This window comes from Rattus norvegicus, chromosome 19 (assembly GCF_021556685.1).
Source record: "Rattus norvegicus strain SHRSP/BbbUtx chromosome 19, alternate assembly SHRSP_T2T, whole genome shotgun sequence".
In the NCBI taxonomy this organism is placed as follows: Eukaryota; Metazoa; Chordata; class Mammalia; order Rodentia; family Muridae; genus Rattus; species Rattus norvegicus.
In genome coordinates, this window is record NC_141552.1 from 516,140 (window position 1) to 540,000 (window position 23,861).

At 47.5% G+C, this 23,861-nt stretch overlaps 2 protein-coding genes and 1 long non-coding RNA gene across 9 annotated transcripts in view; 1 reads left to right on the top strand and 2 right to left on the bottom strand.

Moving 5' to 3' along the window:
* Positions 1 to 1,560: 1,560 nt before the first annotated feature.
* On the bottom strand, positions 1,561 to 10,993 carry Ca7 (carbonic anhydrase 7). Of its 4 annotated transcripts, none has more exon segments than NM_001106165.1 (7): positions 1,561 to 2,326; positions 2,787 to 2,942; positions 3,431 to 3,493; positions 3,595 to 3,690; positions 4,070 to 4,188; positions 8,110 to 8,307; positions 10,858 to 10,993. In NM_001106165.1, coding segments are annotated over 7 exon segments (795 nt in total). In that variant the 5' UTR covers positions 10,898 to 10,993; the 3' UTR covers positions 1,561 to 2,203.
* Positions 10,994 to 11,360: 367 nt separating this feature from the next.
* Positions 11,361 to 18,833, bottom strand: LOC147998764 (uncharacterized). Of its 4 annotated transcripts, XR_015643712.1 has the most exons (4): positions 18,579 to 18,833; positions 17,447 to 17,601; positions 17,032 to 17,220; positions 11,361 to 11,680 (listed from the first exon to the last, which is right to left on the bottom strand). It is a non-coding gene; the product is annotated as an uncharacterized LOC147998764 (long non-coding RNA). The 4 variants fall into 4 exon arrangements; XR_015643709.1 differs by lacking the exons at positions 11,361 to 11,680; positions 18,579 to 18,833 and adding an exon at positions 18,337 to 18,474 and having other exon boundaries at positions 16,116 to 17,220; XR_015643710.1 differs by lacking the exon at positions 11,361 to 11,680 and having other exon boundaries at positions 16,692 to 17,220.
* Positions 18,568 to 23,861, top strand: part of Nae1 (NEDD8 activating enzyme E1 subunit 1) — a 26,235-nt gene continuing 20,941 nt past the window's right edge. The window contains 3 exon segments of the mRNA NM_032072.4: positions 18,568 to 18,663; positions 23,453 to 23,556; positions 23,856 to 23,861. The exon segment at positions 23,856 to 23,861 is cut by the window's right edge and continues 55 nt beyond it. Coding sequence (NP_114461.3) covers positions 18,611 to 18,663; positions 23,453 to 23,556; positions 23,856 to 23,861 — 163 coding nt within the window. The 5' untranslated portion in view covers positions 18,568 to 18,610.

Here is a 23,861-nt window from a genome sequence, read left to right on the forward strand (position 1 = left end):
AGCTGTTCCAGGCTATGTGTTCTTTGCCTGCATACTCTCTTCTCATTCACTGTCCACCAAGATCCTGCCTGCACCCGCCATGTACAATAAGCCTGACTACCCACAGGGAGAAGTGGACACAGGCTGGCATATAATATATTTTGATCTTCTTCACCTCCTACTACCTCTGCCCAACTCCCTATGGGACCCACCAATCCATCTCACTGCAAACTTCAGCCATTATTATGAATAGCCCACTAAGTCTCATTAATGTTGACCATGTGAGAGGGAATGTAGAGTCATCCACTGGATCAGTAACCACACCCCCCCCAAAGAAAAATTAACCAACAACTGCCATAGCTCCCCAGAGAGGGATGGTAGGTACTCTGGGGGCCCCTCCCTCCTTTTTGCTATTTTGAGACCTAGTCTCACTGACTTACTTACCAGGTTGCCTTTGAGTCTGCCGTCTAGGCAGATCTTGAACTCACTATTCTGCTTCACCCTCCAAAGTTGTGGGACCATAGGCCAGCCCACACCACCAAGCCTCGAAAGCTCCCTTCTAACCTTCCAGAACTCAAAGTTAGAGGCCCACAGCCCAGGGGCACCCTGTGACCTGGAAGGGCCTTTCTTGTATAATCAAAGTGACAAGAGCTGGGGATATAGCAAACAGGTGACCTGCTGTCAGATTGCCAGCCCTGCTCTTAGCCAGCCTCTTTCTCCCCAAGGTGCCCCTCAGCTGTCCCTCCCCACCCATGCCAAATTTGTACTTCACTGCACTGGTCATTATCCCAGGTCCCCACCTCTCCTTTCACTGTCTGGTGCCTGTTCTGCTGCCTTACTGGGGCCATAATGCTCACTGAGACTCTTAACCCTAATGTGAGCAGCCACAGGAGCTCCCTGGACTAGAACTGAGACTGGTCAGAAGAGAGGGAAGTGCTTCTGATGAAAAACTTTCAGGCTTTTTTTTTTTTTTTTTTTTTTGCTGGGGACCAAACCCAGGGCCTTGCGCTTCCTAGGCAACCGCTCTACCACTGAGCTAAATCCCCAACCCCTCGTTTTCAGGTTTTTGTAAATACATTTAGAATTAGATTTTGCGCCACCTTAAATTTTCCTTCCAGCAGCTGATAAATATGGGCAATCCATTCCTCTCAGGGTAGTGTCCTACCTTCTACCTGGAAACATTCTCTGGTCTCTTCTTTCTCACCTGGTCTCTGCTTTTCTCTGTCTCCTAGCCACAGGCCACTACTTCCTCCCCTCACTCTGCAGGAATCTGTCCCATTTGCACACCTGGCCCTGCCAATGGCTCCTTAGTAGCCCCACCCCCACCCAAACCCTTGCCCTATAGATCAGTTCTATTGTCACTTTAAGCTCTCCCTTGGGAGCCTTACAATTGTCCTACCTCAAACTCCTCTGGGCCTCAGAACACTGGCTAGAAATAATATCTTCTCCCAAAGAGGGAGCTTCTCACACTGCTCCCACAGCTTCTACCCCAGTCAGTGCTAGTCCCTTCTTGACTCACTAGCACCCGCTCCCCAGAGCCTAGAACAGTACTGGACACAGCACAGACACTCGGGGAGAATCTGTTCCATGAATAAATGAATTTATTTGCTAGTACATGAGTGGCTTGTTATGTAGGTGGCTTTGGTGGCTGGGTAGGAACGAAGGGAGATAGTATATAAGCAAAAGCCAGGGCCTGCCCGTGGCAGCAGATGGCTGGAGGAGGCCACATCGCCTCCAGCATCTGGGTGCTATAGTAATGGCCTGGCAGTGAGGTGCATGTATGGCAGAGGCCTGAAGAAGAGGTAATGCAGAGTGGGCAGCTCTGCCCACCTCTAATTATTGCTTGAGTCTTTATGGCTGAGACAGCTGCCTACCCCCCGGGGAGCTGTGTCTTGGCCATCACAGTGTGAACTCCAGTTGGGGCTGCTGATACAGCCAACAGGGAAGACAAAAGGAAGTTCTCAGGGCCTTTGGGTCTGGGGGAACAGAGGCAGTCCAGGCTTGGGCTATGCTCAGTTCCTGTTCTTCTAGCCCCCAGGGCAGCAGGAGGCTACCCCCTACTCAAGAGTTCTATTCAGAACCCTTCAATGTGGTCAAGGAGCAAGCCAGCTGAAGGAGGGCCTGTAGCACCCTCCACCCCTCGGGAGCGAGCCTCAGATGGTTTGGTGTCTGCTGACATGGAAGCCCTTGAGAGGATGGTGCCCTGGCTGGGTGGGTGGGAAATTCAGGACTGGAAGGATGCTTTAACCACTCGGCCCTTCAGCGGCTGTGGTGGCCGGAAGTTGTTCACCATGTGAATCCTCTCATCGTCCTCTGAGGTGAAAAGCAGGCTCCGAAATTTCTCCATCTTAAGACAAAAAGGATGGTCAGGGTGGGGATGGGCGGGGTGCTCTTTTTCTCTTAGATCCCGGATGCTGCTCAGGGAGCTCTACCCTCTGCTTCTCCTGTGTGACTCCACTCTCCCAGCCCTTTCTTTTCTTTGAGAGTCAACCTTAGTTATTTGCTTCTGAATGAGCCCCTGAACAGGAGACCAGAAGTCTTGTTCTGATCTTGTCCAACTGAGGCATTTGGGCAACTGCAGCTTTCTGACTGCAGCACAGTGATCCCAGGATCAGGCCACTTCCCTTCCTGCCGTGGTTGGGTCCTCGGGACTAGCAAGCAAGCTGACATCAATCAAAGATCCTATGGTTTAGTAGTCAAAATGATGGCCAAATGGACAGGCCCAGACCACATCTTGCTGGTTGGGAGTCATCCTGCCAGGGCTGGAATCTGAATGTTTGTATCCGTGGAACTCTGGGAAGACTCACCTGCCTCTCAGAGATTCTGATAGGCTCTCGGAGCACAATCCAAGTGACACTTTCGCTGAGTGGGGGTGTGGTTAGGGAGCCAGGATAGGTCCAGTAGTGCCGGCTGGTGGGCAGCAGGCACTTGGGGTTGAAGCAGCTGAACTGGGCTTTGGTGTCCTGAGAAGGATGAGAACCCAGGAATTAGTACAGAGCTCCTACCAAGACCAGCCCAGGGGTTTCCTTGCTCATTGCTGTCAGTAACATTTGGGCCTCTTCTTGACATGATGATGTAAACTGTAGGCAAATAACTGTGACCCTGGGTGCTTCCTCCCAGCCAGGGCCAGTCTCTCTGGTTTGCTTACATGTAAAAACTGTGGCTTCGGAGGCTCTCTGGTCATCCTGTTCATACCCTTCCCATTGGATGCCCTCTCTGGGAAGAGGTGCAGACCACCGTCCATATGATTAGATGTCTTATGCTAGGCACCCATAGGGTCCTGATGAAGAAGGCCAGATCCGTGGCCTGAGGGACCAGCCCTCACACTGGGTCTTAGCTAGGGGTGATGCCAGAATGCAAAAGTGAATGGGCCACTCCATGAGCCAGTCTCAACCACTCTCTCTCACCAGCTGGCCGCTCCAGATAGGAACAGCAAACCTGCCGGTCTCACCTTAAACCGAACCATGTAGAGTGCATCTGTCAGGCGGTTCATGCTCGGGTGCTCGTCTCCTGTCTGTCCGGAAGAAGACGGTGTGAGCCCCCATCCCTTCATTCCAAAACTAAGGGAATGTGAGTCTCCCATACTCTTCCCAGCCCTGGGGATCCACCACCCACCTCCAGGAAGATGCCAACCACAGCCAGGCCATCAGGGGCTGCAGCCGCCTCCCCAAAAGTGCTGTACTTCTTGGCATTCCAGTGAACCAGATGAAGCTGGAGAGGCAAGAACAAGCCAGGCCAGGCCAGGGCTGAGTGCCTCCAGAAACAGCAAGGGCATGAAATCAGTCTTCCCTTGCTCCCTCTGCAGGAGGTGGGGCTACAACCTCAGGATCCTAGAGAGTCCCTGGAGAACCACAGGCAGTGTCCATCCCATTCTGGGTCTGTCCTAAAACTCCAGCATGTGTAGTTCAGGTACGTGTGGACAGCATGCAGATGGGGCGGTGGGGGGGGGTGTTTCTCCTAAAGGCCCCAGGTGCTCCTCCACATGCTCTTCAGAGCCCTTCTCCAGGCATTCTTGAGCCCCAGCCAACCCCACTACCTCACATGCCCTTCTTCCCCAGGCAACAGAGGGATGCAGTGAAAAAGATCTCACCTCGCTGGGGAAGGACTTGCCATCCACTGTGTGCTCTGAGCCCACATCTCGCTTCTTGCCCCAGTGGAAGTGGAGCTGCTTGAGACGATAGGGCCCTTCCAGAGGGCCCCCGGCAACCACTGTGGAAAGAAGTGTGATGTAGCCATTTATATAGGAGAAAATCAGCTTGGTGAGCGACAGTGCCAGGACCCAGGCAGTCCAGGTAGGGACTGTGTGGTGTGTCTGTGTGTCTGTGTGTGTGTGTGTGTGTGTGTGTGTGTGTGTGTGTGTGTGTGTGTGTGTGTGATGTTGGGAATCAAACCTAGGGCTGTGTGTGTGTCTGTGTGTCTGTGTGTTTGTGATGGTGGGGATCAAACCCAGGGCTTTATGCATGTTAGACAAGCACTCTATTGATGAACTATATCCCAACCAAGGGCTTGCTCCATAATTTATCTGTCCTGGGGATTGAATTTAGGGCCTCAAATATTGTAGGCAAGCACTCTACCACTGAGATAATCGCCAATGCTTTTTGGACTTTTTTATTTTGAGGTAGAGTCTTGCTATGTTGCTAGACTCGCTTCAAACGTACTGTTCTCCTGCGTCAGCCTCCAGAGTAGCTAAGATCATAGGCATGCACTACCAAGCCTGGCTAAGGACTATATCTTCCATGAGGAAAGCTTGCTGGATAGGACATGGGTTTGTCCCTCCAGTCCCTACAGTGTGACTCCCAGCCTGGGTCAAGGCAGAAGGTGTGATAGCCTACTGAATAGTTAAGGAGCCTGTTCTGATAGAGTAGGGCTTTGTATTGGACCCTCCCAACCAACTCCAGTCAGATTTCCTGTGGAAGCTGGCCTCCAGTTTCTCAGACCCTTTGTTCCTACAACAATAGGCACCCCATTTCTGGGGGCCTGACCCTCGGCTGAACGGAAACAAATACTTTTTTAGTTATCTCAGTAGCTCAGGAGGCACAGAATTTATTTTGGGACCAATTTTATCTTGCTTTTGTTATTATTTATTTATTTATTTATTTGAGACAAGGTCTCACTATGTATCTCAGACTGGCCTGTGGCTGGCCTTGAACTCACAGAGATCTGCCTGCTTCTGTCTCCCAGTGCTGGGAATTAAAGGGGTGTGTCACCTTGCCTGGCTGGAAAGGAGGAAACTGAGGCAAGATCACATACCCACTGTACAAACCCATAGCTTCTGTGCCCCACCAACCAGGCTTCATTGCTTCCCTCCAACCGGAGCCTCGCTAGAACATGCCTTGGAACAGGAGGCTCGTTCATGAGAGTCCCTACATCCCCAGTCAGTTCTGGAGCCTCCTGTATAAATAGCCTCTTTGGAGGACCCCAGCCATGGTGATTTTGTAACTTTCTCACCTTCAGAGCTGGTGATCTAGGGCTACACATAAGGCCTCTTGGGACTGATAGAATTTCCATCTGAAAGAGATCAGTGCGTGGAAAGGCTCTGCCCTGCTAGGCCTGAATGTGAGCTCCTAGGATCAAGTGACATCTCTAAGCTCAGTTCCACTAGGCCACTTCACAATTGGTGACCAGGACAAAGTCCAGAGGTCCATCTCTGCTACTTTATGTCAGAAGTAGGCTATCCAAGGCCATAGTACAAAAGAGATCAGGGCCTGAGCTTGGTGGCTCTGCATGGAACATTAGCCTTCTGTGGTCCAGAGACTTGCAGATCCAGCTGCAGGGTTCAAACTGTCTGAGCATACTTCTCCTAACCTTACAGGATGGTGCCAGAGGGGTGTCCCACTTCTTACTTTGTATCAGTGGTTTGCAACCTCCCTAATGCTCTGACCCATTAATACAGTTCCTCTTGTTGGGATGACTGCCCCCTACCATAAAATTCTTTTTGTTGCTACTTCATAGCTGTAATTTTGCTACTGTTATAAATAGTAATGTAAATATCTGTGTTTTCTGATGGTCTTAAGTGACCCTTTTGAGAGGGTCATTCCATCCACAGTTCCAAAGGATCAGTTTCCACAGACTGAGAACAGCCACTTTATACGATTGTAGACGTTCTGCTGCTCACTGCGAACTCTCTATGATTTGAAGCTCTGTGGGTCTCAGCCCACTTGACCTCCACAGTAACCTACAGTGGGTGATGGCAGAGATCCACCTGTCTTCCTCTTTCCACTGGCTCCCTGGGGAAGCAGAGCTCCAGCCAGGCCTCTAGTGTGAGTCCTCAGACCAGTTAATCTAAATACTCACTGAAGACTATTCCCTAAGGCCTCTGCCTGGGCATTTGCCTTGGAAATCTGGACTCCGGTCCTAAGACAAAGAGGCTGAGTTGAACCTCTGAAAGGCTGTTCTAAGGGACAGCCATGAAAACTGCTCCAACATAACTGCCACCCAGGGTCATCCAGGGTCCCTTATTGCCTTCCCGAGACTCTTCTTAGAATACAAAATTAGGTAATATGTAGTCTCTTTTTTCCAAAGCTCAGTTAGGCTTGCCTCTTCTGGAAAAACTACAGCCCAGTCTCCTTTCTTTTCTTCTTTTTTTTTTTAAATATCTAACAAGGGGACTCAGAGCTAAGTAACTAAAGTCATTCTCCTTGTGAAAGGCTGGGCTTTCTTTTCTCCTGATTTTCTGTTTGACAGCTAAGTTCTCCTGAATGCTTTCATTGAGTAGGGGTCAGGGAAGAGCAAAAATAAATAAAAATAATAAAATAAAATAAATTACATTTCCTTATATAAAAAAAAAAACCTCTAACAGTTTCTCTTCTCATCCCACTCACTCTCTCTCTCAGACTCTGTGATAAGAATGTTCCTTCACTATACAGTTTTTCCTAAGGCCTTGGTCTAGGATTTATTCTGGAAACCTGGACTCTAGTCCTAAAGCAAAGAGGCCTCTGAAGGTACTGCCACAATTTCCTGCAGGCCTCACTCTAGACCATTATGGGGAGGACCTTGAAGGTCAGGGATAAGTTGGAGGGACCTATGAAGCTGTAGCAGGTATGTTCCGGCCAATAGACTGCTTCTCCATAAACTATGTCTGGGGCTCTGTGTGAAACTTTTTCTAGAGTCAGTATGAAGGGGTGCTTTGTCCTTTGCTCCTAGGGGTCTGCTAGGCTTTCTTCCCTTACTGAGGATTTGCTAACCCATCTGATGGGGTGGCAGAGAGGTATTGTTGATGGGATCATTAACCCAGGCTGGCCTAAAACTCACTATGTAGCCAAGGCTGTCCTTGAACTTGTATCCTTTCACTTCCACCTCTGGAATTCTGGGATTACAAGTATGTACTAATGAACCTAGGTTTTATGAGATGCTGGGGCTCCAAACCAGGGAATTTTGCATTTTAAGCAAGCACTGTCCCAACTAAGCTGTATCCCTAGCCCCAGATGGGTTGATGCAGGGCCTTGTGCATGCTGGGTAATGTTCTACAACTGAGCTTCAGCCACTGTAATGGGTTCTTGGGAAGACTAAATGAGAGGCTAGCAGAATTCTTTTTGTGTGTTTTTATTTGAGATAGGGTTTCTCTATGTAGCCCTTGTGGAAACTTGCTCAGTACTAGACCAGGGTGGCCTCCAACTCAAAGATCTGCCTGCCTCTGCCTCCTGAGCGCTGGGCTTAAAGGCATGCACCACCACCACCTAGGTGTGGCTGCCTGAATTCTAGCATGTACTTGGACACAGAGAACACCTCAGTCCTCCTCTTCCTTTGGGGGCCTGTCCTGATCACAGTGAAGAGGGCTGGGGTCCAGGCCACAGGCAGGTCAGTGAGTGGTTAAGAGTGAAAACAAAACTGATCTGAAGCTCTGAGAGGAGCAGAAGGGAGGGAGTTAGCATTTCTTGAACATCTGTTTTACTCAGGACTATAAACATCATTTCAAATTTTTTCCACTGCTTCCTCTATGTCTGTAGATTTTATTGCTCCATTTTATGCAGTGAGAGGCTGACGCTGAGCTCCAGGCTTTACCACAGCCAGTGAGAGTGGAGAGCTTAACTTCCCTACCACAGCAAGCTGCCGCTCCTAAGACTGCCCACCCGAGGTGGTGTGAGCCCAAAGGGGATTGATTGGTGCCAGGTCTTGGCAGGGGCCACTTACCGGTTCTGTCATCACTGTCATTGAAGTCCACCTGAACAGAGTGGCCATTGTTGGTGATGCTGAGGGACATGCAGGCTTCATAGAAAAGCTCCAGTGGCTGTAGGCTGGGTGAGTACACTGCCTGGCTGGATATGATATTGATGGGTGACTGGCGGTCTCCCTGGGCGATAGGATACAGCTTGTGCCAATTTGAAGGGCCTATAGGTAGAGAAGGGTCAAGGACTCAGGCCAGCCAAGCTTTTGGGGGATAAGACAAGCTCTGGGGAGCACAACCCTGAATCCTAATCCCACCTCTTTCGTTTCTTCATTCACCTGCCATTACCTTGTCAGGGAAACAGCTTTCAAATCCATTCCCTTCCCCAACATGGATATGAGCCCAGAGAAGTACTATAGGACAGGGCATATAACACAGCCATAAGCTCAGAGGTGGTTCCAGAGAGTAACTCCACCCAACCCCCAGCAAACACTCAGGGATGCCCTTGGGCATCTGAAGCCTCTCTATTTTACTTAACCCTATCAGCAATTTGGCCTCTTCCTGTACCCCAAGGAACTTAGCACATACTTGACATTTGGAATAATAAAAACTCTCATCAACCTGGCTTTCGGTAGGGGATGTGTTTTCTCCTCACAACCACAACTTTATAGGGTAGAAAGTAGCATGGGGTTTATGTCATAAATGAGAAATGGGGGGTCAGCCATGCCAGCCATGTGTGCTCATGTATGTATGTATGTATGTATGTATGTATACCAGTATAAGCACACAGCATGTCACATGCATGGGTATAAACATATAGCATCTGTATGTACTGCCTCTACCTGTCTTCTTCAAACATGTGCTGACAAGTCCATATAGATCTTCTTGTGTACATACATATATGCATGAATATGCAGTGACCGGGACTGAGCAGATCATGAAAGTCCAAGCTCTCCCTGCATACACCTCAACCCTGCTGAATACATCTGACACATACACATATACACCCTCATACATAAACACCTTCTACTGGAATCCCAATGAAGGGACCACAGAGGACCGCATACCCATGCACACATATACCCAAGAATGCATGTATGTACACACACACACACACACACACACACACACACACACACACACCTGCATGCACACCCACAGGCACCCACCACCTGCCTCCCAGAGACTCCATCTGCAGTGGGGAGGCTCAGCATCTCCCTGGGGAACATCCTGAGAGGCAGCCTATTTTTAGAGCTACTGCCGGCTGGTGCTTCTCCCCCTTTTTGGCTTCTTAAGTTTTCCCGAGAAAACAGCAGCAGGTGCCGACAGAGCTGTGTCCCCAATGGATGACTCAGAATGGTGGCCCAGCCCTAGTGGGTTATTTTTGAAGCCCTGTGAGCGCTGCAGCATTTGGGCACCTCTGTCCTCTGTCCTTCCCTTTCCTGAGCTGGACCGCTCAGGTCTGACTGCGTGAGGGGTAGGTGCCTGAAGAGAACAAGCTGTTCAAGGATGCTCAAAGCACAGAGCTAGAGGACAGGGCTAGTAGGAAGGTGAGGAACGGGCACTGGGACTACGGGGGCGGTAGGGCGGCAGGGCGGCACTTAAAAGTGGATCCAATGCATTGCAGGCAGAAGATGGTCTTTTATTAACCTGGCATTTCTCTGCCTCTCTTGCCATCTCTGCTGGTCTCTGTCACCCCCTTTTACCCTGAATGTCACTGTCCAGTCTAGTATGTCCAAATCTAAGGTTGTCCTTCCAAAAAACATGATTCTTAGTCTTTGAGGGTCCCAAAGAGGGCAGAAAAATGCAGCAACCATGGGATTCCCTCTGGTCAGTTGCAATTTCCTACCACAGACAGTAAATAGCCCAGGATGTTCAATTGCTCTCACAAAGTGACAATCCCTGGAAAAAGTGGGGCTGGAGGAATAGTACCCCCTCCAGCACTTGCTCCCCTCTTCACTTTCCTGCCTGGGTTCCCCTCCTGACAATCGGGATCCTGGGTGGTCATCCTTCTTCTCTGGGAAATAGAGAAGCTCTTCCTTGCCCCGCACCCTATCTCTTCTTGGCAAGAAACCCACCCAAACGGAGATGACCTGCCCCAGACCCACACTCAAGCTGTCTGGCTCACCATGCCTAGGAAACTAAGGTAGAATTGGGGAACGGTCCTCTTGGCCAGACCCGGTACCCATGGCCCCACTCACTTAGGACACACTGAAACACTCTACTAGGTGTAGAAACCCAGACGTTCCCGTTGTGTCCCGAAGTGCCCTTCTCCCTCTTTCCCCGCATACCAGTCTGTACCGCAGCTCGGACACTCCAATGGGGAAACTCTTTCGTGGGGACACGGAGCCCAGCTCCGAGGAGTCCTTGCATACCCGTTGTGCGCGCTCCCCGCAATGACACCCGCGCACGGCGCTGCGACTCGGCCACCCCCCTCCCGCCTCCGTCGCCCTAAGCCACCTGCAAGCGCTGCGCACGCCGGGGGAGCGAGAGTGCGGGGCCGGGTGGGACCCAGCGCTGCAGTCCCGCGCTGCGCGGAGGCGGCGGCCGGACGCGCTCAGCTACCCAGTGGTTCGCGGGCAGGCCTGGGGCCAGCACGGACTTTGCGCCCGGATCAGAGGAAGCAGGGCAGGGGTTGGGTTCTGAGGACTGCACGAGAGAGAGAGAGGTCCGAGTGGGTTCTGGAGCGTGGGGCTTGCGGGTTCTGAAAAACCTGGTCGGACGCGCGGGTCGCAGTGAATCCAGCTGGGTGAGAACCAGGGGTCTGCGCCTACCGTCGTCCTGGCCGTAGCCCCAACAGTGGTGGCCGGTCATGCCGCTGCTGTCTCCGCGGCCCTGCACCTGCCGACTCCGTTCTGTCCGCTCGCTCCGTCTGCCGCTCCGGCCTCGCTTGCTGCTGTGGAGCAGCCTCTTAAAGTGGCGGCGGGCGGGAGGAGCGGTTCCCCAGGGACCCGCCCCCCACCCCCCAACAGTGCAAAAGAGGCTGGTCCTGCCCTGCCCCCACACGCCCACTGGCCAGTGAAGTCCCAGGTCGCGATAGGAGGTCATGAAGAGATAAGCCTACTCATCTCTTATCGGTCCTGAGTCCCCACCACCCTCCTTCCCTTTTTGCCAGCACATATAGGAACTCTGGGACAGGAGATACCATCCACATTGAGGACTACAGGATTTCACACTGCTTCCTCCACCCCAGGCTTATCCATCATTGAAGACCTGGATGTTGGGTCCCCAGATTCCCTGCTCCACTGACCAGCAAACGTCCAGAACTGAAGCTTACTTAGCCTGTTTTTCCAGATGCTGTGGTGGCGCTGGGTCAAGTTTTGGGTCCTTCCTGTGATATAGCCACCTCTTCCAGCCATAGCGCCTATACTGCTGCTATAGAACACAATAGGGGACTGAGGCAGGAAAAGGTCGGATGACTTGCCCAAGGTCGGCTAGCTGGAGCGTCAGGCGTTCATACCCAGATTGTCTCATTTCAGAAGCTACGAGGACAAGGGGATCCTGTGGATATGAGGATCTGGGCATCTTGGAGTAGATGTGGGAAACAGGCATAGGATTGGCAATCTTTAAACCCTTGGCCCAAGGGCAATTAGAACCCTGAAATAAAAGTAGAAAGTAACAGCATCAACCAGTGTGCTGGCAGGAGGCTAGACCCACTGAAGACATTCTAGTGGAATCGCAGATCCAGTCTTGCCTCCCAGCCTCCTCTCATGCTCTGGAGCCTCCCTCCCTCCTTCAGGGACTTTCTGCTTATCTTCCTAAAACGTACTATTTGTGTGTTCTCTTTGCCTCTTCTTGGACGTCAATGCCCCTGCTGGCCCTTCCCTTTGTAGTCAAGATACCTTAAGACCTGCCTTGGCCCAACCTTTCCCCATCCACCAGCCCTGGTGCTTGCTGTATCCTTCGTCTTGGTATATCTTCTGTCTTCCACCCACTGACTCCAGTAGGCCCAATCTGACTCATCTTAACATGTGGCCTTGTGCCAAGGATAAGACTGTTTCTGGATAGGCCTCAGCAGACAGTCTGGGGAAGATTAACAGATGGGTGGATGGAAGGACAGACAAATAGTTGCACCCAGGGCCCTATGCCCAAGAGAACTGATGAACCATGTGTAAAATCTCTCTGCTGGTCAGACATTGGCCAGGGGCTGCTGTTTTCGTTTCTGCTCTTGGCTGACCTTTCATCTCACCTACCTGGCTCCTCTGTATGCCTGACTCTCTCAATTTCCTCTTCCACTTCCCTAGATAAAGATGTTTCATTAATGGATAGCTCGTCAGCTGAGCTGACCTCAGTGATTTGCTAGACCTCAAAGTTGCCCTCTTTGACCCAAGGGCAGAAAGGGGCTCTCAATACAGATCTTACCTCAGGGTAGGGGTAGAAGACTCATACTCTGGATACTGGGGTTGATCAGCAACCATAGAGATTCTGACAATACTTGTTTGTTGTTGGTTTGAGACAGAGTGTCTTTCTGTAGCCCTGGTTGTCCTGGAACTGGCTCTGTGGACCAGGCTAGACTTCAACTCAGAGATCTGCCTGTCTCTGCCTCCCAAGTGTTGGGATTAAAGGCATGTACCCTCACATCTGGCAATTCTAACATTACTGAAGCTCTAGATCCCCAAGCTAGAAACATCACCTACAGCTTGGCAAGGCAGTGGCCTTCAGGGGAAGTGTAGAGTCTGTCGACTGCAGTGAACAGAATACTCTTTCCCTGAAAGAACTACAATCCCTTCAGGATCTTTGGATGGTACAGAACCTGTTGTCCCTTCTTCTTCATAGCAATTGAGGCCTCTTCTATATTTATTTATAATACTTAAAGAATAAAATTGGGTGGCTGGGTGGCTCGGTGGTTAGGAGCACTCGTGCTTGTGGAGGGCCTGGGTTTGGTTCCCAGCCCTGACACGGAAGCCCACAATTGTCTCTAACTCACAGTCCAGGGGATCTGACACCCTCTTTTGACTCTCACAGGCACCAGGCATGAAAGTGTATATACATACACAAGCTTAGAAGCAAAAATACTCACACACAAAATATGAGATGAAGTAAAATGAAATAGTCTTTAAAAAGAATAAAGTTGGGGGCGGGGGGAGGCTAGAGAAATAAGTCAGCAGTTAAGAGCATGTGTGGCTCCTGCAAAGAGCCCAGGTTGGATTCATTACACCCCATCAGTCTGTGACTCAAATTCAAGTAATTCGACACCCTCTTCTGGCTTCCTTAGGCACCAGACATGCAAATGGTGCCCGGACACACATGCAGGCAAACCACTCATACACATAAAAGTTTAAAAAATAAGAAGAAAATTGCAATTCTCCACCTCGATGTGCATCCACTATCACCTGCATAACACCCCTGGGAGAGAGATTTGCACCCCATTTTACAGATGAAGAGAGCAAGGCTTAGAGAGGTTGAATGATGGGCCAAAAGTACACAGTGAATGACAAGCAGAGCTGAAGATCCAGGCTGCTGGACTCCTCACTCACGCCCTTTGAAATCACAGCAAGGGGGAAAGTGGATTTCACATTCGTTTCTCATTTTAAAAGCATACAAAAGGAGTCAAGGAAGGCAAAGGAGAACATTGTGTAGATTCTAGAGAGGAGACCAGAGATGGGAAGAGTTGGCGGGGGGGGGGGCGGGGGGGATACAAAATGAAAGTGGAAAGAGCAGTCTCTGTGCTTAAAAGGATTAGAGTATGTACAATATATTATACCAAGCAGAAGATCCAATTCTTTCCTGCAGCCATTCCCAGTAATTTCCCCCTGGTGCTGGACTCAGGTCAACTTGGGGTAGACTATCTCCCATCAGGACACCTCCAGGTTCAGTTATATGCTCTTTTTAAAGCTGTGTTAATTTATTTGCTTGAGAGGTTACTCTTTGGTCTCAGAGACATCAGTGGTGCAGGGGACAAGGGATGTGGGAGTATGAGAAAGGGCTGAAGGAAGAGAGTGTGGGCAGCTTGCAAAGCCATGTCTCATTTGTCACATAACCTTGGCCAGGTCTCACTTCCCTTCTCCAAAGTACAGCCGTTTTTGCTCTAGAAGAGAGGGGTTGCCCCAGCCTTGCCCATCTTCTGGGGATCTCTGTGGACGAATATTGAAACAACAGATGTCCAGTGCCTCACCAACAGGCTGAACAATGCTTCCACCTCACTCCTCGCTATATATAGGGCTTGTGGGCTAGGCTGGAATCCTTACTTTTAGTACTAAAAAGAAGCTCTTAGATTTGATCCCTAGCAACACACACACACACACACACACACACACACACACACACACACACACCACATACAGTTCCAGTTCCAGTTTGAGTGTATGTGTATACATATGATGTGAAGTAATGAGTCTGGAATGTAGACACAGATAGACCAGGCAGATGCTGTTCACACTCCCAGGATCACTGGCTGTGTGACCTGGTGCAAACAGCTTCACCTCTTTGAGTCTGAACTTTCACTTCCTTTATTTATTGATCTGTAAGATAAGATTAGAGAGCCTAGGAGGCTGAAAAGATGGTCAGATGCTATGGTAACTATGACTTCTGGCACCCAGGATACAATTCTCTGTTTTTTTTAAAAAGATTTATTTATTTTATGTTATATGAGTACACTGTAGCTGTCTTCAGACACACCAGAAGAAGACATCAGATCCCATTACAGATGGTTGTGAACCATCATGTGGTTGCTGGGAATTGAACTCAGGACCTCTGGAAGAGCAGTCAGTGCTCTTAACCACTGAGCCATTGCTCCAACCCTAATTCTCTGTTCTTATGATTTCTATCCTTTCACTTTTTCTTAGTTTGTTGGGCACATTTAAAACCCCAAACATTTCTTTTCAAATTGTAGAATATATTTCTACTGCAAAAACTTTGTTAGAATCAGAAAAACATACTTAAGAAAATGTATCTGTTTGTTTATTTATTGTTTGTTTATTATTTATTTATTGTTTGTTTTCTCTTACTGCCCCTAAGTTAGCATGTCAATGCTTGACTAACCTTTCAAAACTTTACACTTACTATTCATTCATTGCTCTGGTATACTTTCTAGTTTTCAACATTGCAGAGTAGCATTGCACTGAACATCCTTTCTTCATTCATCTTTGTGTGCGTGCATGTGCACATGTCCATGTATGTGTGCATGTGCGTGTGTGTCCAGATGCCATGGAACATATGTGTAGATCAGAAGACAATTTTCAGTACTCCTTTTTTCTTCCACCATGCAGGTCCTGGCTATCAAACTCAAGCTGTCAATTTCAGTATTAAGTGTCTTTACTTGAGAAGCCATCTTTCTAACTCCCGAACTTCATGATTTGCTTATTTGAGACTGAGTCTCTCTATGTAGCTCTGGATGTAGCTCTGGATGTAGCTCTGGATGTAGCTCTGGTTGGCTTGGCACTTATGTAGACTGCACTTGTTATATAGACCAGGCTGCTGGCCTTATACTTACAACTCGGCTTACCTCTGCCTCCTAAGTGCTTGGATTAAAAATATGTAATACTGGGGGTTGGGGATTTAGCTCAGTGGTAGAGCACTTGCCTAGCAAGCACAAGGCCCTGGGTTCGGTCCCCAGCTCCAAAAAAAAGAAGAAAAAAAAAAGTATGTAATACTACATCTAGACCTCAAACAATCAGAACTCAAGAAAATATGGTGAGATGGCTTTATGGCTAAGAGCACTGGCTGCTCTTCCAGGGGACCCAGATTCAATTCCTTTATTTTTAAATCTTTTAAGATCTATTTATTTATGTATTTGGGTACTTTGCATGTATATCTGCACACTAGAAGACAACATCAGACAGGTGTGGCTGCTGGGAATTGAACTCAGGACCTTTGGAAGAGCAGTGAGTACTCTTAACCACTGAGCCATCTCCAGCCCTCCAGGTTCAATTCTTAGCACCCACACAGTGGTTCACAATCTTCTGTAATTGCAGTCTCAGGAGATTTGGCCTCATTTTTCTGTCTTCCAGCAGTTCCTGCACATAAACTCACTCAGGCTCACATACATAAATAGAAGTAAGTAAATGTAGCAGGAGTCCTTTATCCTTCTTTTAACATACATTTATCAAATACTTTGTAAAGGTTAAATGGGGAGCCAGTTGTGAACATTGTAGATCACTGTTGCCTCAGGCTGCTCATGAGGTTAGGGGAGGCGTGAATGAGCACCTGGGAGGAAAGCAAAGGTGGCAAGGGCAGCAGGGAAGGCTAGAGGTCAAGCAGAACAATACACATACTGTTTTCTTTCTCTCACAGGCAACAGGCTGTCCTCAGTCCCCCACCCCCACAACTATAGATCCAATGTCTCTGGATAGAGATCAGTAAGGATGGATGAAATAACAGACTTGAATTGGGCTTGACCAGAAATATCAGAATATTTTTTTTCTAATTCTTAAGTTGGGCTATTTCCCTCCCCCAATCCAAGCCTATCCTCTCTGTGTGAAGCAGGTTGAACATGTAAAACCCATTAAATATTAGTCTTTCCCATAAAACACTATGAAAGTTTTGCTTACCAAAGGGAATTAAAATCTTTTTACCACCCCCCACCACGTTGTGAAACCTCCACCCAAATGTTTTAACCCTGTCCTCCTCACACATGGGCTAAAGCTTGCTTCTACAAAGGCCCCACTTCATTCTTTTATTTTTAAAGATTTATTTATTTTATGCATATGAGCACACTGTAGCTGTCTTCAGATACACCAGAAGAGGGCATCGGATCTCTTTATAGATGGTTGTGAGCCACCATGTGGTTGCTGGGAATTGAACTCAGGACCTCTGGAAGAGTAGTCGGGTGCTCTTAATCGCTGAGCCATCTCTCCAGCCCTGCTTTATTCTTTTAACGGAAGTGACTACAGTGATAACCCCCTCTTTAATTTTTTCTTCCCCCTTTCTTTCATTTCCTCTGCACCCATTCTTTTAAAGGGCTGGAGAAAAGGCTCAGCAGTTTAGAGCACTTGTTGCTCAGTACTCACACTGAATGTTTCACAACCACGTGCAACTCCTATCCCAGGGGGATGGCCCATAGTTAATGCACTCGCATGTGAATCCTCACACATGTCCACAATTAAGAATAATAATTTTTCCTTAGAGGAGAGGCAGCAAGATGGCTCAGCAGGTAAAGGTTCCTGCCAAACTGGAAGACTTGGATTTATTCCTGGAACCTGTGTTGAGGGAGAGGGAGGAGAAGTGACTTCTGCAAGTTGTCCTCTGTCCTCCATAAGTGCACCGTGGCATTCTTGCACATGCACCCATAAATAAATAAATATTAAAAAATTATAAGAAATGCATGCTCTGAGGTATCCTTTTACCGTTAACAACAACTGAATGCTTCTCAAAAATCACACAATTGCAGGCAGCCCTGCGCCCCCCCTCCCCACTTTCCCCTACCTTCATGTAGTTCTTTCCAATTACATTTGCCGACCTTTCCTTTCCTGGTGACAATGTGCATGAGAGAGGCTATGTAGTGAACTTTCACCTTTCACTTTTGACCTTCTCACATTCCCTGGATGGATTTTATTATCTCTCACGTTTCACCTGTTTAACTAGAGAAAGAATGCGACAAGGGACACATATAATAAGCTGGGAAAGCCTTGTCCCCTTCTCTCCCACCAGTTGGGTTCCATAGGGGTTGGGGAGGGAAGTCACAGCAGGTTGTGCCCTCATTTTGGTACTGACACCGTGCCCAGGGGAAGTGCATTTGTTAGCACAGCAACATTACTGTCAAACTGAGCCATCTCTTTGGTCCCCCAACCCCACAGGGCTAGAGGGATTGTGTGTGGGGATGTACAATCATCATGTGCTGGGATAATAATCTCGGGATGTGCAGGCAGATATGGCAACCATGAATCTGGAGACTCCTGTAGGATTTGAGATAGAGGAAGGGAGTCTCTTGTTACCTCCTGTCCTCAACTTGCTCATAAGCTCCTCCCTTAGCATCGGCCACCACAGGACAGTCATCCTGTGTCACGTGGATCAATGGTGGCAACTGCAGCGTTAATTTCCTCCTTGCTCATGGGCCTCACAGGCAGCTTCAGCTGCTTCTCACACACCGCCCCCTCTCCCTCATCCACGTTTCACTTGTCACCTAATGCTGTTGAATCTTGTTCAAAAGACTTTTTCTATTGCGTCACCACGGAGACCATTCTTGGAGGGAAGCAGTGCACTGAGGCCTCTCTGTCTACCCATCAGGCTAGCTTCTCTATATAGAATATACAATATACAAGTATGCTGGTGTATTACTGTTCCTCTTGGCGGACTCTCAGGAACTGTGAACTCACCCAGAAAAGGATTAAAGTTTATCAGTGATAAGGATTATCACTTGATTTAAAAGACGGGGTTCTCCACAATTACCGCAGGTATAGAGAAACGTACTGTGGAACTCTACCTCTAGTTTCCCCGGCTTCCCAGTGACGCCTGCGCAGTGTTGCTGCGGCGCCCCCTACTGGCGGCGCGTAGGAGGAGGTCGCTTAAAGGCTCTTAATGCGCCTGCGTGAGGGCGAGTAGGTGGAGGCCTACTTACGCGGCTCTGCTGATCGTGGGGCAAGCGCGGCCATGGCTCAGCAAGGGAAGATACTCAAGGAGCAAAAGTACGACCGGCAGCTGAGGTGAGCCGGGGTTTCCGAGTAAGCAAGCCGGCGGGCTTGCAGGCTCTCCGGAGGTCGGCGGGGCCTAAGAGCCTAGGCGGCGTGGGCCGGCCTCCCACAGGCCTGCCGCTGCGCCTGGCCGTGCGGGGCGTGGGGAGCCGGCGCTCTGGGCTCTGGCCACTGGGCAAAGTGCTGGGCGAAGGCCGGATCGCCCCTTCCCGCACGGCTCCGCCACGCTGTGCGCGGTTGGAGGTGCACGGTGTCTCCGCGAATCTGGGCTGCACGGTACAGCAGTCCACACTCGTTCGCTAACCGAGGGGGTCGGGAGTGCCCCATTCCGACCCCGACCGCAGTGTGCTGCGCCCTGTCAGGTATTGTTCTACGTCCGCGCATAATGCTAGTTTCACCTGAGCAATCTCTGTTCGTAATTATACATTTTACACTAGACACCTTTCAAATAAGTTAAAAGAAGCCGGACGGACGTGGTAATCCCAGTACTTGAGAAGCAGAGGCAGGTGGATGAGAAATCGAAAGCCAGTCTAGGCTCCATAGGAAGACATTGGGGACAGGGAGAGTAAAAAGAGTCAGAAAATAAGTTTTGCTACTAGTGCCTTCCCCCTCCCACCTTTTATATTGAGAAATGGTCTTATTCAGTCCAGGCTGGTCTTGAACTCAGGCATCTACGTCCCAAGTCCCAAGTGCTCAGATTGCAAATGTTCACTGCCAGGCCAGGCTCAAAAATAAGTTTTTGCGCTTCCCTCCCTTTTTTCTGTCTTTCACGCTTGAGTGGCCTGGACTTGCTATGTAGAGCAGACTGCACTCTAACTTGCAGCAATCCTCCTGCCTCTTTGTCCCAACAGCTGAGATTACAAGTGTGGACCATCACATCCAGTTTATTAAGTGCTGAGGGTGGAACTCTGGGCATCGTGAACGCTTGCCAAATTGAGCTACATCCCCCAATCCCAGAATCAAATTTAATAGTGTTTATAACAGTATTCCAAAAATACTACAATTTCAACGTAATTACCGTTAAAATTACCAAGCTAAATTTTTGTTGTTGTTCACAGTGACTTATAAATCAAGTACCCCCACACACACACACACGCATAAAGAATACTTTAATTCATGCTTGTTGCGTTTCTAGTACTCAGTAACCATTTGTGAATACCTTAATGGACAGGGAATATCTAAACCATCAGGTGGATTCTTGGATTACTTTTCCATCCTTGTCTCTCTCCACCTTATTCCTTACTTACTGAGTGTATTTAGTGTGTTGTGTCAGTGGAGGGTATAAAAGTGCTTGCTACCCTCCTGCCCCTCTTGATCCCAAGAGAACTTACACCGTGTCCCTAAGGATGGGAATTTCTCTTTGTGCTGACCACCTCGTTGGCACTCTATCAGAGATTTGGGCACTCAGTTCTGAGAACATCCTTGAAGGCAGGCGTCCTTTGATACTGATAGGGAAACTAAGACTTGTAAAAGTTAGGTAATTTGCCTAGAGTTATACATGTTTTCAACTTGGGGTCATCTAGCTTTTTCAGGCTCATCCTTTGTCCAAGCTTCTAGAGAGAGAAATGAGGTAGTGGAACCCCTATAACAACTATGAGTTCTTACATACTCTTGTAGGTAGAAGGATAAGGCAGCAAAGCCGAGAAGATACTTAAGGTTACTAGGACACCTGAAGAGGATTTTTATTGAGTCCTGTTCATTAAAGTACTACATTGTATCTGTCATAACAAGAGCTGCTTATTGCTGTAGCCCTGTCAGAAGGAAGCAGAGACAAAGTTGAGTAGGCAGGTAGCAGCCAGTGATCAAGTCCTGGCTCTTAGGCTAACAAGAAAATGGATGGACCAGTACTCTAGGGCTCATTCTTCACCTACCCAACCATTTATTACTCAGATAAGACTGTGCCCCCATGGAAAAGAAAAAGTCTCTTTCTGGTCTCTGATTTTTTTTCCAAGCTGTTCTTCTGTTTGCCAGCTCTAGGCAAAGCTCTGTGCCAGCAGCGTGGTCTGGGACCCTTTAAAGTGATGACTGGGTGCTCAGTAAATGGAAAATGAAGTGGTGCAGCTTGTGGTGATAAGCTTTATTTATATTGGTGACAGGGCAAGCTCCTCAAAGTCTTTTGCATTCCCCGGGCATCTGATAGATAGTATTTGTGTGGCAATGGCATTTTCAAATAATTTGGTCTTCCCATTCTGAAGAGAAAATAGTAGACTGTTAGTTGGTTGGGATTTTGAAAGGTATGTATGTGTGTCAAGGAATTGGGGAATAAAGGTGGCAAGATTGGCCCCAAAATTATGAGACATGTGTGATCATGAACTTTGCCTTGTAGTGATATGCCGGTATCGATCAGGTTATAACATGCACTTCTAATTCTTGTTGCACCTCTGTGTTGTTAATGTATGCATCTCTTAATCTTCCTATTAGAAATTAGGGTGTTCATCAGCTATTATATATTTATATATTATATATTATAATGATGCAATATATAGTATAATATAATAATTATATTATAATAATATAATATGTAATATAGTATATAATATATATATATTTTTTTGGGGGGGGTTGTTTTTTCCGGAGCTGGGGACCGAACCCAGGGGCTTGCGCTTCCTAGGCAAGCGCTCTACCGCTGAGCTAAATCCCCAACCCCTAATTTATATATTTTTATAAAATAAAATTTTTATAAAATATATATGATATAATATATATTTATAAAATCTATAAAATATATAAGTATATAATATAACATTATATTATAATTATATAATCATAATTAAATAATATATTGTTTATATATAATATATATATTTCCATCAAACAATATATCATTTCCCCCTTCCCTTTCCCTCTTCCAATTTCTCCCATGTACCCCTTGGTCCTTCTTGAAATCACGGCCTGTTTTTTGCTATTACACTTACACACACACACACACACACACACACACACACACACACAATATGTAAGTACAACATGCTTAGTCTACTTTGTGTCAGCTAGGTGTATATGATCTTAAGGCTGATCACTTGTTATTTGATAATCAATTGGGCACTCATCTGTGAAGGAGACGATTTGGTGCTCAGTATCCCTTAGCTGCTGTAGTTCTTTTTCTATGTGTGTGGGCTCATGAGATTTCCTCCTTCCATGTTAGCATGTGGGATGGTGTTGTAGCAGCCACATTATTGTGGTACCATGGATGTACCTTCCCCGTCACTTCTAGGAGATGTAGTCTCCCAGCAGATTTCCTGGCCCTCTGACTCCTACAACCTTTCTGCCTCCCCTCCCTTCCTTGACGCCCTCTGAGCTTTAGGTACAGAAGTTGTGCTGTGGGTGTATCAGTTGAGGCTGGGCACCCCTTGGTCACCTGTTCCCTGCTTTTTGACCAGTTGTGCTTTTCTGTAATGATTTCCATTTGTTGCAAAGAGAAATTCCTTTGATGAATAGTGATAACTACATTTATCTGTGGGCATAAGGATAAATATTTAGAATGCTTAGGAATTAGCTGATTTAGTAAAATGATGGCCACAGATTCTTCTCTATGAACATCTGTGAGGCCTCTAGCCCTGGGTCATTGGCTAGGTTTACAGTAACAGTTATTCTCTCTTGCTGAGCAAGCCTTAAGTCCAACTGGACAGCTGTTGGTTACAGTCAATATAAGAGGACCACTACTGCCCCCTCATGGTTGTCATGACATGTTGGTCATCCCCTTTGTGATTCATAGCTATTACAGCTAGAAGAACTGTCTGTAAGTTCTGTCTGTAAGCTCTCTGCCTTGTAAGTTTGTATATCACAAAAGCTGGTCTTCCTACAGAAGGCTTCCAAGTCAAACCTAGCTGAGGTTCTCCAGGTCTTGTGTCTGAGGTGCGTGGTGTCCTGAGGAATAGGGACTTAACCTTTAGTGACTTGAAGGCAACCAAGGGCAATAGTAATAACTGTTAATTATCTTTTAAAGCACTTCTGCAGAACTCAATGTGAGGCTTTTTCAGATGATAATAAGTAATTTCCCTTGATAAAATTTTTGCTTGTTTTTGTAGATGTCACAGGGGAAATACCTTATGGCAAGATCTTAAATGTACTGGATCTGTATCACTTGAAGAAATGAAATTGAGAGCAGACTAGGTTTTAGATGCAAGATGCTGCCTTTATTTACTTATCTGCTTATGTATTTATTTATGTTTGCATTTGAAGGAGATAGGGCCTCACTTTGTTGTTCAGGCTGACCCTGAACTTGCTTCAAAAGATTCTTCTGCTTGAGCTTCTTGAGTGGCAGGGACAAGAGGTGCATGCTGCTCTACTCTGCTAACGCATTTTCTTTAATGTTGATGAATATCCCTAGACTTTCTGTTTTATGAATTACCTGGTTTGAAAGAAGTAACAGAAGAGTTTGGAAAGGCAAAGCTTAGTAATACTGATTATATCATGCGAAGTATGGTTGATTAAAGTTCTCAATTATGTTGTCATGCAACCCCCACATTAATGTCAGCTCCTGTACCACACGTTTGCTATGGTTGTTAAATGTTGTCTTATGGACTGGAGAGATGGCTCAGTGGTTAAGAGCACTGACTGCTCTTCCAAAGGATCTGAGTTCAATTCCCAGCAACCACATGGTGGCTCACAACCATCTGTAATGAGATCCGTTGCCCTCTTCTGGTCTGACAGTGACAGTGTACTCACATACATGGAATAAATAAATAAATCTTTAAAAAAAATGTTGTCTTATGAGAGAATACTGTGAATATCACTGTTCAAATAAGAGAGCCATACTTGAGTGAACTTTTTAATGTTCAATTTGTGTTTTGTTTTATAGGTTGTGGGGTGATCATGGTCAAGAAGCTTTGGAATCTGCTCACGTTTGCTTGATAAATGCCACAGCTACAGGAACGGAAATTCTTAAAAACTTGGTACTGCCAGGTAATGTGACACCCATGATGGTATTCTAGGTGACTCCTTTAAGACTCTGACACAAAGTTATATATTCTTGGGCTGACAGGGTGGCTTAGTGGGTAGTTGCTAGCCGTTAGGCCTGACAAGTTGAATTTGCTCCATCAAGCCTGTATTGTGAAGAAGAGAATCAACCCCTGTTGGTTGGCCTCTGACTGTGTCATGTGTGCCTGGCATATGCGCACTCAGTTTCAAACAGTAAATATAAAAGCAAGCAAACAAGAAAAAACAAACCAAAACATATTTTTGACTGTCTTTTGTCTCCCTAGGTATAG

Coding starts and splice junctions, on each gene's coding strand:
- Ca7 (XM_087593991.1), bottom strand. CDS start 10,456: ATGCAAGGACTCCTCGGAGCTGGGCTCCGTGTCCCCACGAAAGAGTTT. Junction 3,691..4,069: donor GCAAGTCCTTCCCCAGCGAG/GTGAGATCTTTT, acceptor TTGCCTCTCCAG/CTTCATCTGGTTCACTGGAA. Junction 2,943..3,430: donor TCTACATGGTTCGGTTTAAG/GTGAGACCGGCA, acceptor CATCCTTCTCAG/GACACCAAAGCCCAGTTCAG.